Consider the following 12,408-nt stretch of genomic DNA (forward strand, 5'->3'; position numbering starts at 1 on the left):
TTATCGGTAATTTTATTGCTATTTGATAAATATCTGGTAGTGTTAAGACTTGTGTCGAAAGTGCATACCTTTAAATCATGGATAATTAAGGCTCTTAGTTGACTTTTAGTAAAAGCTCTAAATATTAAGACTTAATTTGTTTTCATGTACAATGGAAAAAATAATTCTAAAAAATATGTTATTTTTCATTGTTTGGCTACATTAAAATAAAATTTTTGAAAATAATTGTTTGGTGTTTGATATGTATGCAAAATATGAATTAAAAAGAAGAAGAAAAGACAACAAATATTAATTGATGGTTGGACCATGATTTAAGGGGAAAAAAAGTCTTTTAAAACATTTTTATCTTTTGAGAATGTAAATTGTTTTCTCTTGTTTTAAGTTTATTTTTCTTTTAACCCTAAAATATTTTCCATTTATCAAGTAGTTCTTAGCTAGGCAAACATGAGGAAAAAAAAATTAACTACGTATATTTTACATAAACTAGGCTTTTTTAGGTGAAATAATATTTTACTCTTTTAGAGAATTTACCAAATAGTATGAATATATGTTCATATCTATGCATAATAACTTTAATAAATTTAAATTAATGAAAAAGGAGAGACGATTAATCATAGTGGTAGTAGAGAAGATTGGCTGGTGGCCGAAGATGTAATGCAATCCTTGTTATTATAATCTATGATAAATTTTTATTTTTTTGTTTAATGGTAAGAGTATTTTGGAGATATCTTATGCATGAGCTAAAACTAAATTCCTCTTTTGACCATCTTAGAGCACACCTTATATGTTGGTTTAATATATTTATAAAAAAGCAATAAACTCTTTTTGAGTATAGTCTTAAGAAGAAAGCAAATCTCTTATGATTTGTGACAATATAACACATTAATCACCAAGTTTTTTTTCTCTCTCTCTCTTTTGTTGTTGTGGTTATTGTTTTTTTTAATATTTTCACTTACCATATTCCCAAAAATAATTACGGAATAAACACAAGTTTTATTTAGCATGAAATATGTTATTTATTTATTTACTAGATGGGTGATAGTATGCTAGGGGGCGGGTTAATTTTTTCTATAGTAAAAAAAGATGTTCAAGCGATGGATAATAACCTGAGTCAATCCTGATTAACTTGACTAAGCTGTCATCTGTAATATGAGATTGTGATAGAAAAATAACTTTTAAAAAAGATCAAAGTTAAATCAATAAAACAATGTTAAAAAAAAATGAGTCAACTTGAGATAACTTGCAACAAAGGATTGCCTAAAAAAAAGAAAAGCAAAAAAATCACAGAACTTAAGTCCCAATAACCTTACATCAAATAATGAAATTGGAAAAAATAATAATTAAAAAATAGAAATGTGATAAAAAAACGAGTTAACTTGACTAAGTTATGACCTACAATATGAGATCAGGATAAAAAAAAACTATTTTCATAAAAAAAAGCATAGAACAAAAAGACTGAAGCTAAATCTACAAAAAATACATTGAAAAAAAAATTCAATTAACCTAGATTAACATGACTAACCCACGACCCGTGATAACAAAAAAAAAATAGAAAAATCTACAAAACTCAAGGCCCAATAACCAAATCTAAAAAGATAAAAATAAAAAAAAAATCAATTTTAGAAAAAGAAACATTGGGGAAAAAAAGGCTAAGTCAATCTAGGTTACCTCGACTAACCCGCGACATGTGATATAGGATCAGGATAAAAAAATTGAATTAAAAAAAGTAGATAAAAAAAGATAAAAGTTAAATCAATAAAAAAACTTGAGTCAACTCAAGTTAACTTAACTAAGTTGTGACCCAGGATAACCTTTCTGAAAGGAAAGTAGAAAAATCACAAAGTAAAAAGCCCACTAACCTATTGTCAAATGATAAAATTTAAAAAATAAAATAAAAAAATAAACATTAAAAAAAAACTCAATTCAACCTGAGTTAACTTGACTAATCAATGATCAGGGATATGAATGATCAAATTTGGTATAAAAATAAAGAAGCAAAATTCATAATCATCAATAGTTAAAAAATAACAATCAAATAAGAAGGATCAAATATGTTATAGAAACTAAATGAAAGAAAATAATTAGAGATTAAATTGAGAAATAAAATAACTTAAGAAAAGTATAAAAAAAGACTGTAATAAAAAAATAAGGGCTAAGATTGAATATAAAAATTTAATCAAATAAAATTTAAAGGGATAAAATTGAAAAATATAAATAAATCAATAAAGTGACAAAAAGAATAGCAAAAAAAAATGAGGACCAAATTTGAATATAAAAATTAAATGAAATAAAATGTTGAGGGATAGAATTGAAAAACATAAATAAATCAAGAAATGGATAAAAATTAGCAATTAAAAAAATAAGGATCAAATTTGAATACAAGAATTAAATAAAATAAAATGTTGAGTGATAAAATTGAAAAGCATAAATAAATCAAGAGTTGGATTAAAAAATAGCAATTAAAAGAATGAGGGTAAAATTGGATTAAAAAATTAAATGAAATAAAATGCTTATGAATGAAATTAAATAAAAAATAAACTTTATGTATCAAAAGCAAAACAAATAATTATCAAAAGAGTAAAAATCAAGTTAGGTACAAAAATCAAATAAAAAAGTCTTTTGTATTTTTTAGAAGAATCAAGAGAACAGGGAGAGGAGAAGAAAATGAGCATACTAGAGCCACACCAACAGTCTATTATCGCCATGTGCCTGTCTATAGAAAAGTCCTTGGGGAGTTGCTTCTAATATCACAACTAAAGGCGGTGTTTAGCCGCTGGAGGAGCTCACATGCACCAGAAAAACATGAGCTCCTCTTATTTAATGGAGTGTGTATTGCATGCGCCACCAACATTTTATTTATTTTTATTTTTATTTTTATTTTTATTTGTTAAAAGATCAAATTGACCATCATCCAACTTGACAGTAACAAAAAACCTAAAAGAAAAGGATAAAAAAACCCTGAAAAACAACTATAGAATATTTGCCTTGGATGGTACTTTAGATATTTTGTGATTTTGAAATTGAAAACTCAAAAATGCTTATGCAAAAAAGTTAATTAATTTTTTTTTATAATATTTAAGTCATACTATACAGAAAAAGGAATAAAAATATATATATTTGTCTTTATTTAATTTTATAATGACAAACATATCTCATGAAAAAGATTAAATTATCCCTTAAAATAAGTTACAGGGCTTTGTATAGGAAGGGAAAATTTATCAAATCAATTGAGGGAGTTTCCAATGAAAGACGAGTGTGTTTGTTTTGTTTGTGGTTTTAAAAAAATAAGTTTAAAAAAAGTGTGGTTAATTGGATTTAGATACGTGTTTGGTAAAAATTGTGATTGAGGTTTATGTACAGCAAAAAACATGTATGAAATGTTTGGTAGTTGTGTGGTTACAATTGTTTTTCAAAGTGTTTTTTACTTGGAAATGCATTAAAATAATGCATTTTTATTTTTAAAAAATTATTTTTGATCCTAGCGCATCAAAATGATTTAAAATAACAAAAAAAATATTAATTTGAAGTAAAGAAAACAATAAAAAATTATCAAATTTTTTCAAAAATACTTTTGAAATCAAAAAACAAACAATATTTTATGAAACTCGGTTAAAAAAACATGTAAAAACTATTTCATGAAAATTGCATTTCAAACTCAATTTTATTAGTGGACTCCACAGTATAAAACATAATTTTTACAGTTATCAAATATCTTACTATATTTTTTACATAACAAATACACAAACAGGTGCAAAACAAACACACCGAGTTAAGTATTTTTTTTAATTTAATTTAATTATTTTGAAACATGGCAAGCCATTGTATATATTGGGTCGGCAATCAAGCATGAGAAAATAGCTTTGTTTATCTAGTCTTATTCACTAAAAGCCCAAAGACCAAAGCCCAAAAGGCCCACACAAACCCCAAACAGCCCATGTTCATCCAACCCCACCAAGACGACGCGTCTTACGCAAAATGAAGTGCCCGTGGCAAGAAAACAACTGAAGAAAATCAAATTAATTTAAAGTAAATAAAAAACACAAAACTCTGCGACTAAAACCCTACTCAACAGCACCACTACTCACCACTGAGTACTGTCTGAGTCGTTTCTCCAGACTGAGTACTGATTGGGTCTTCTTCTTTGGTCTTCAAACATGAAATTTCTTCTTCAAGGTAAACAACACAAATGACAACTTTTGTTCCCCCATTTCTTCTGCTACTTTAAGAAAATAAAATAAAAAAACAGATACAATATTTATGATTTATCAGGTGCTCAAAGATCACTGCTCCGCGGCTTCGGAAGGCGATGCTTGGCTACTTCAACAGAACAGTACGCCAAACGAAATTATGCAAATAATTTATCAGAGTACAACACTGTTTTCACTTCTCTAACTGCTAAACGCAGGTATTTACTATTCCCTTATTTATTTATAAATGTATTTTTTATTATATTAAATTTAATTTACTTAAATTTATTATTATTGTTGTTGGGAATTAGGCATTATCTGTTGAGAGATGCATACGATGATATGGTGTTAGACGGAGTGCAGCCGAGTAGAGATACATTTCATTCTTTGATTGCTGGAACAATGAAAGGCTCGCGTTTGCAAGATGCTTTCTATTTTAGAGATGAGATGAAAACTATGGGTTTGCTTCCTGATGTATGCTTTTCTCTTTTCTCGTTAATTTTTGAAACATTATTACTATTTTTAAGCCATGTGATTTTTTCGATATTATAGGTTGTGTTGTACAACTTTTTGATATCAACCTGCGGGAAAAGCAAGAATTCTGACCAGGCAATTAAGGTAAAGCTATGCTATTGTTTTTTTTTTTAGCAGGGATAAAGTGTTATTTGTATTTGGATTTTGCTATTTTTTCTCTTTTGTTGAAGATTTTGGACGAGATGAAGAATTCTGGAGTGAAGCCGAATGGACAAACCTATATCTGTCTACTTAATGCGTGTGCTGCTGCTGGTCGGTTAGATCCAGTGTATGTTATTTCTTCCCTGGTTTATATCTTTTCTCCTTTTTCATCTTGATCACCATGCTCAATCCCTCAACCTGATGACCCTTTTCATCTAGCTGCATGGCTTTGTAGCCTTAAGTGTATGACTGGGAAAGGTTAACAATGAAATAAGGTGCAGCTTCACAAACTAAAATGATTGGTATAATGCATTTCCCAACTTAACTTCATTAACTGTAATGTTTGTTGAGGACATCAATGACAGTCAATTCTCTCAGATTTTGTTGCCAATGAACTCATGGACCATGTCTTCAGCCGACAATTGGCTTGATGTTGAGCCATGTAGCATCATCAAGTTATGTTTCCCATAAATTGTCTTGTTGACCTGTGAAAAATTAAATTATTCAGCATCATCTAAAATGTTACAGGTATGCAATTGTTCGTGATATGACTTCAGCTGGTGTTGGTTTGAACAAGTTCTGCTATGCAGGACTAATAGCTGCACATAAGAACAAGACACCCATAGCAGAAGATGTAGCCACCAAAGTAACTATAAACAATTCTCCTTTTTCTGAACATCATTTTCTCTTTCTTTCAGAATTTTGAAGCTTTTCTAATAACCTTATATTGTTGGAAGATTATTGAGCTTGTTGAGCAGTCAAAGGGTTGGTCATCAGTTGAAGCATCAACGGGAGAAAATGCTGAAAATGTGATGATGAATGTTTCTGAAGAGGAATTATACAATTTACCAACTGCAGACTATGTTCATAAGCGTCGAGGATTTTTGCGTAAGGAATTGACTGTCTACCATGTGGCCTTTCATGCTTTTACAGAGCTTAAAAATGTTCAGGTAGATTTTCTCAGATCCCTAGTGATATCTTGGTTTGCTAGCCTTTATGAAAATCAATTTCTACTATGCCACTCACTATTGCTGCCTCAATTTTTCTGGTGCTTTTATTTATCAGTAGTCTTGTTGTTTTTTCTTGGTCGCAATAGGCTATGGAAGTTCTTGTGGAGATGCTTAAGAGTGAAAAAAAGGATCCTGATGTCTTTATTCTCTTGCAAATAATGAGGTATATTAGTTGATCATTATTTAACATTTGAGGTCAATTTAATCGAGCTATGTACAAGAGCAATGCAACATGGATTTATTCATTTTCCTTTCATACCCTATTGATATTTTCCTAAACAGTCATGAAACTGTGTGCATGGTTTCAAATAACGAGTCCATATATACTCTCTCTTCGTGGTTTATCATTTGGTAACTGGGAAGAGTATTAGCTTTAATTGGCTATCAGTTGTTCATGGATAGATAGTATATCGAGTGGTGTATTTATCAGAGTACGACTTTAGAATTTGGTGATCGACTTCCTTGTATACACCTTTCTAATATACACTTTATATGAAATCTTTCTTTAAATTTTAGTTTTAACTAATACAACTGGCTGCTAATCCGACCCTTGTAATTGCCTTCCTAGTGATACACTTTTTTTAATAATCTATATTTAATTAGAGCTGTTATACGCTCTTTTGCAAGTGTCGTGCAGTTAGGTTAGGTACAAGGTTTATATGGAAGAGCATGTGTTATTTGGCAGGGGAACTCATAGATTTTTCCATTTAATGAATGAACTCTTAGAAAATTTACTTTCTTATTCTCTAAAAATCTTTAGTTGCTCTGAGTTTTGTCAAAATTTATGTCTTCTACATAATGCATGAGTCTTGTGCGAACTCTCTTCCTGAATCTCATTCCATGGCCTGAATGTTTCATGTTTCTGGTAATTATGATGTGGTTAGCCATGTCACACTTCTGAGAACCATAGAGAGGAGACAGAAAGAGTATTGTTCTGTTCCAAGAATCATCACAAGAAAACTCAAAATAAAACATTGAAAACACTTGTGACATGCTCATTTGAAAATAAATACCTTTGTGTGGCTTGAAGAGGTGCCTGCATGATTGCAAGCTTTAGTGGATAGAAATGCACACCACTGTTGTAATTAGTATTGAGGAGTGTTGCAGAGGGTTAACTATCTTTCATAGCATGTCTTTTATCACGGGTCTATATAGTTTATTAATTGTTCCAACTCTAGTCATTTGCTTTGCAATTTTCATTGGTATGAGTTGAGTTTGTGAAATTTAATTTCCATAAAAGAAAATTAATCTGAAAAATGGCCTAAAAAGAAAAGAAAAAAAATGCAAACTCGCCTCTTCTAGCTAGGTGTGCTTGAAGTTGGATGAGAATTTTGCTATATATATATATATATATATATTCCTTTAAAGATGCTTTCTTTCTTTCTATTTCTATTTATTTTGTCAATGTACAAGTGAAAAAATTCATAAATTACTTCTATAAATTTGTCTTTTTTTGAGAAATATGAAGGTGACTTGTTAAATCAAGTTATGGGAAAAAGAAAGCCACAATAAAAAAAAAATTTGCATTCTTCTATTTTTACTGTAATTTTAATTGATTGAAAAAAGAAGAAGCTTATTTGTCCTTTTCTGCTGTCTTCAAAGGAAACAAATAATTAATTTGTTTTCTTATAATATAGTAGGATGTGGACCTCTGCTTGCTTTAACTATTTTTTCAGAACAAAATTAGAAATGCAATGAAGGCTTTTCATTTAAATTATTCCTATAGTATCAGTAATGCATTTTTTTTTGTCATAGCCATCGCACTTCATGTGCTTTTATGTGATCATTACAATTTCTAATGCATGGGGCAGTGCCTTGGTGGTCATTTCTTATTTTTCATTATAAACAAAATAAGGAATCAAATAATGAAATTAAAATGTCAATGCAATAACAATTACATCATAACTCAGATTACCATGTTGATATATATAGAACTCAGATTAGCTTGCGTACCAAACAAGTTCTAAGAGCATTGAAAGCAATCTGGATATGAAACGTGCTGCTGAGAGAACATTTGTATCTTTGAGAGGCTGGTAATGTTGTATTCAAGGAAGAATATGGCAATGAATAATTATTGGGGAAACAAACAAGCTAAGATAGACAGCTACTAGTGGGAAGTAGATACAATCAAATATTAGTTGTGTAAGCAGATGGAAGAGACTGAATAAGTTGGCTGAGATTCTTATTATGTCTGTAGCAATGTAGAATAGGATTATATGGCTCTAACATATGGCATTGCAAGGACAATAGGAAGACAAGACAGAATTTTGCTTGTGTAAAAATCTGTTCATGTTCGAACAATGATTTTAGATTATAGAGAACATAATAAGAGAGTTGTCACTACTAACTACCCATTGAATTTTAGGCTGTCTTTCCAGTCCACTTGTTGTGTAGAACAGTTTTTTTTTTTTTTAATAAGCATTGGGTGTGCATCAATTAGGCCAAGGCTATTCTTGAACTTGCAACCTTTTTTTCTTTTTTATTATTTTGTTATTTCAATTGGTCATTTGACATTAAAAACTATGAAATGTCCTTCTAAATCCTTTTTGTCTAGGTGCTATCTACTTTCTGGAGACCTTGATCGTGCTCTTCAAGTTTTTAATGATTATATGAATTCCACGAAGCCTTCTTTTATAGAACTATACACGGTGAGTTTTGTAACAACTGCCATATCTGCGATTTGTATATATATCAGTTGGCTGTTATATTGAATTCTTGCATTGCATATCACTTTGCTGTTGGAAAAACCAGCTTTCTTTTTTCTGACTTTATGTATAAGTAGGTTCTAGAGGTATTGAACAGAAATTCTAGAACATTTTTATTCACATGTATCTTCCATCTCAGAATCATATCCTTCTGCTTCCTGCAGCAGAATTGACCTTACTTGAAAAATACATGCATTCTTTAATGTTCTCAATATTACATGTAGTACAATGTGCTAACCTGCACATTTATTTTACAAAAATTTTCAGGGGTATATATGTCAGTTCATAAAAACTTTCTTCTCTAACGCCGTACACTCTTTCCTCTTTCCTCTCTCCTCTCTCTCGAAATCTCCCTACTGGATTAAATGCTCTTTCTTATTGCTCTATTTCTGTGTATCAATCACCTATAAACAATTCTCAAGAAGTGAAAATTACCTATAAACTCTTCACCTTTGAATTCCTGCTTTTTTCACTATTGGGACTTTAGAATCATGTTTTTTTTTTCCCTAATAGAAGTGGAAAGGTATAGCTTATTGGATCTGAATCTATTTTCCTCCGAAAAATCATGTTTGTTCCTCTTAACAATCGTGTGAATTAGTTCTTCAGAATGTGGATTGTGATGAATCTTTTCTTCTTCATGAATCATTATATGATCACTTTTTACTAATGTAGGCTTCTTGCTTCTCAAACATCAAGTGACAAGATCTGACAAGAACTTCTGTGTTAACATATTGCTTATTAGTGAAATGGAGAAATTTGAAATTTTGATGGTTTTTAACAGTTCGTTGCATAAAAAAGAGGGAGAAAGGAGAAGGCAGGGGCCTTTATCTGTTTGTGGGAGGATGCAGATCTTTTTTCATACATACTAAAATGACAAAATCTTCCCTGAATGCTATTTTTATTATATGAGAGAACAAGGCTATTTTATTTCTAAAAAACGGTGGGCACATTACTTACCTGCAAGGGGCTGCTAACTTGCTGTTATTTCTGTTTGTCAGCTTTGAGCGGAACCCATTTCTATTTGGACTTAGATTACCTCTCAATGCATTAAACTGCAAGCATATTCATCTATTCACAAAATCACGTTTTTTTTCTCCACACATGACTCTTCCTTTCTCCCTGTTGAACACATGGACCCCCCCTCCCCAATCTCCTCCTCTCTCTCCACTTGATCTGCATATATTCTCTTTTCTTCCTCTGCCAGGTCACCACCAAAAATCTTTGTTACTTCTGCCACTGATGATGACAAGAGGGTTCTCACCTATTATCCATTCTTTATAGAAGTGCATACAAAATTATGACTTGATTTATTTTACAATTTCTCTTTTCCATTACATCATTTTTGTGAGCCTGAACTTTTTTTCTTAACATATCCACAAAGAGAAACCTCACTTTTGTAATATCATAAATGGAATTTACAATTAACCTTTGTTTACTGGGAACAGTGTGAAAATATATGAATTGCCACCAGAAACTTGCTTTTTGGAGATTCCCTTCTTTCTTTGCATAAGTTTTTACTTACCTTTTGTCCCTTATTTTGCTGACTAGCAGCCATTTGTTTCATATTTTTTCTTTAATTTATTTACATCTGCCACTGTGGTGTGGGGAATCAATTTATTTTCTGTATTGGTGCAACTAAGCTGATCATAACACAAGCCTTAAACTGCTTGAACTTCTCATAGGTACTTATTGAGGGAGCCATGGTAGGGCATACTCCAAGAGGAATGCAAATTGCTTTAGACAAGCTGGTACGGTTAGTTTATGGTTCTATACTATGCTTCTGATAGTGTCATCATTGTGCCTTCATATAGATTCTTGAACAATGCAGGAAGAAATGACGCAGAGAAGCTTCTTCTTGTTTCCAAAAATTGCAAATGATCTACTACTCATAGCAGCTGGTGATAAGGTAATAATTATGCTGCACTTTATTTGTCACAAGGCACCATTCATTGTTATTAATAGTTAGAAATGTTTATATGTTGTTGAGCTGTATATCTCATCATTTTATGATAAAATTACAGAAAGGTGGATATACCACTGCCAATTATATTTGGGACCTGACACAAGCTCGCAAAATGCCACTTTCATTTCCTGCGGTGGAAGCATATTACAATGGGTTAAAAGTAAGTCTTTTTTGTTTCATAATGCACTGGAGGATTTTACAATGGTCTGCTGTTTATTTAAGCTTGTTGTTACCTCTTTTTTATTGTCCTGTAGCTTCATTCAACTAAACCTTCCCATATTCATGGTGAAACTAATAGGTTAAAGACTTGCAGCAAATGGATATAAATTCTTCAAGTGACTCAAATAGGTTAAAGAATTGCAGAAAAAGTTATCCATAGTGCTCTTGGGTTAGAGCGGAGGCGGGTCTTTAAATTGACATGACATATGCGAGGATGAGTCTCTGAGAATTTAGCTTTGCAGGCCTTGTGATTAAACAAAAAATATTAGCTTAAGCAGCATTGAGTTTACAGAACAATCCTGATGTTTTTCGTCCTTGATAAACTGGAACTTCTCATCAGTTATATCCATAAAGGGGACAGAACTCATCGGATTACATGTTAATATTATAGGTATTTCCTAATACCAACCGCATGCTTTTCCTTGCACTCTGCAACTCATCAGATCATCTATTAATAATTTAGGTATTTCCTAATACCATCCGGATGGTTTTCCCTGCTCATGGCAACATTTTTCCAGTTTTCTCGATTGTGGAGACATTTTTTTCTGGAACTATCAAACATTTTTTTCACACAAATGTCCCTCAAAAGACCCCCCTGGATCATTTTCAGTGAATGAAAATATCTGGTGGTCATCTCACCATGTGCCCTGTTCAATACATGCTGCACATATGGTCCTGTTATTTCCATAAGCAGATTCCAGTGTCCTTCCATAAGCTTCGAAAGTTGGAGTTGAGCTAATGAAATTGCAAAATGCAAGGTGTTGTTCTTTTAAAGTAATTTAGGAAAGTTCATCCTGTGGTTTTGCAACATACTGTTGGTTCTAAATCCTATCGCTGTGTAGCTACCTAACTCTCTTCCTTCTCTTCTTTGAACGGCAGGGGCGCTGTGTACCGGAAGACGATCCCAGATGGTTGCTAGTTTCTAGTACATACGAGAGGCTACGCCCAAGATCTGGAGCAGGAACTGGACCTGCAAGACAGCAGGCGCAGAATATCAAAACTGATACCAAAGAAAGAACGGCTTTTTAAATGGACATGACTGTGGCTTGCTTTAGAGAGTGTCCATAAAAAGGATGTAAGGAAGTTTTACATGGATTATCATCTGGTGCTGCTCATGAAGGGATGTCACCGTAGCCTGACTGACAGTTTTGATGCTCAGTAACTGATTTCTTTCCTTACCCCGCCACTTAATAATTGAAGGCAACGATCGTTCAAGCAATCCGTGTTACCCTTGTTAAATCTTCTAGTTACAGTTTATACATTTTTTTTTTTTTAACTACGTTTGTAATTTTATTTCTGCGAGGTTCAAGGAAAGGATGAACATGCCCTAGTTGATTTAACTTGGCTCTACTATATCATAATAATAATAATAATAATAATAATAATAATTAAAAATGTTAATAGATGAGTTTTTACAGGTATAATAAATGAAAAACAGGTTTTCAAACACAATTATAACACAATTATATGGGAGTACTAAATGATTCTTCATTTGTGATTTGAATAAAAAAAAAATGAAGTTATAAAAGTATAAATCAAGAAAGAAAAAAAATCCTAACTTTCCCATTATACCAAAGTAATTTATTTTCACTAATTACAATTATATTTTTTTACGGGTGTATTTTAAACTTACGTTTTATTTTAAAAAT

The 12,408-nt window shown here is 31.5% G+C and overlaps 1 protein-coding gene across 1 annotated transcript; it reads left to right on the forward strand.

Moving 5' to 3' along the window:
• The first annotated feature begins 4,011 nt into the window (after nucleotides 1-4,011).
• Nucleotides 4,012-12,099, forward strand: LOC133684154 (pentatricopeptide repeat-containing protein At4g35850, mitochondrial). Its single transcript, XM_062106818.1, has 13 exons — nucleotides 4,012-4,173; nucleotides 4,270-4,405; nucleotides 4,499-4,661; nucleotides 4,740-4,805; nucleotides 4,892-4,989; nucleotides 5,391-5,508; nucleotides 5,600-5,812; nucleotides 5,959-6,035; nucleotides 8,427-8,520; nucleotides 10,260-10,325; nucleotides 10,406-10,483; nucleotides 10,599-10,700; nucleotides 11,639-12,099. Exons 1-13 carry the CDS (start codon nucleotides 4,155-4,157, stop codon nucleotides 11,786-11,788), a joined length of 1,380 nt encoding a protein of 459 aa, XP_061962802.1. The 5' UTR covers nucleotides 4,012-4,154; the 3' UTR covers nucleotides 11,789-12,099.
• The last annotated feature ends 309 nt before the right edge of the window (nucleotides 12,100-12,408 follow it).

This window comes from Populus nigra, chromosome 1 (assembly GCF_951802175.1).
Source record: "Populus nigra chromosome 1, ddPopNigr1.1, whole genome shotgun sequence".
In the NCBI taxonomy this organism is placed as follows: domain Eukaryota; kingdom Viridiplantae; phylum Streptophyta; class Magnoliopsida; order Malpighiales; family Salicaceae; genus Populus; species Populus nigra.

Coding starts and splice junctions, on each gene's coding strand:
- LOC133684154 (XM_062106818.1), top strand. Junction 5,509..5,599: donor CAGAAGATGTAGCCACCAAA/GTAACTATAAAC, acceptor TATTGTTGGAAG/ATTATTGAGCTTGTTGAGCA. Junction 10,326..10,405: donor AAATTGCTTTAGACAAGCTG/GTACGGTTAGTT, acceptor TGAACAATGCAG/GAAGAAATGACGCAGAGAAG.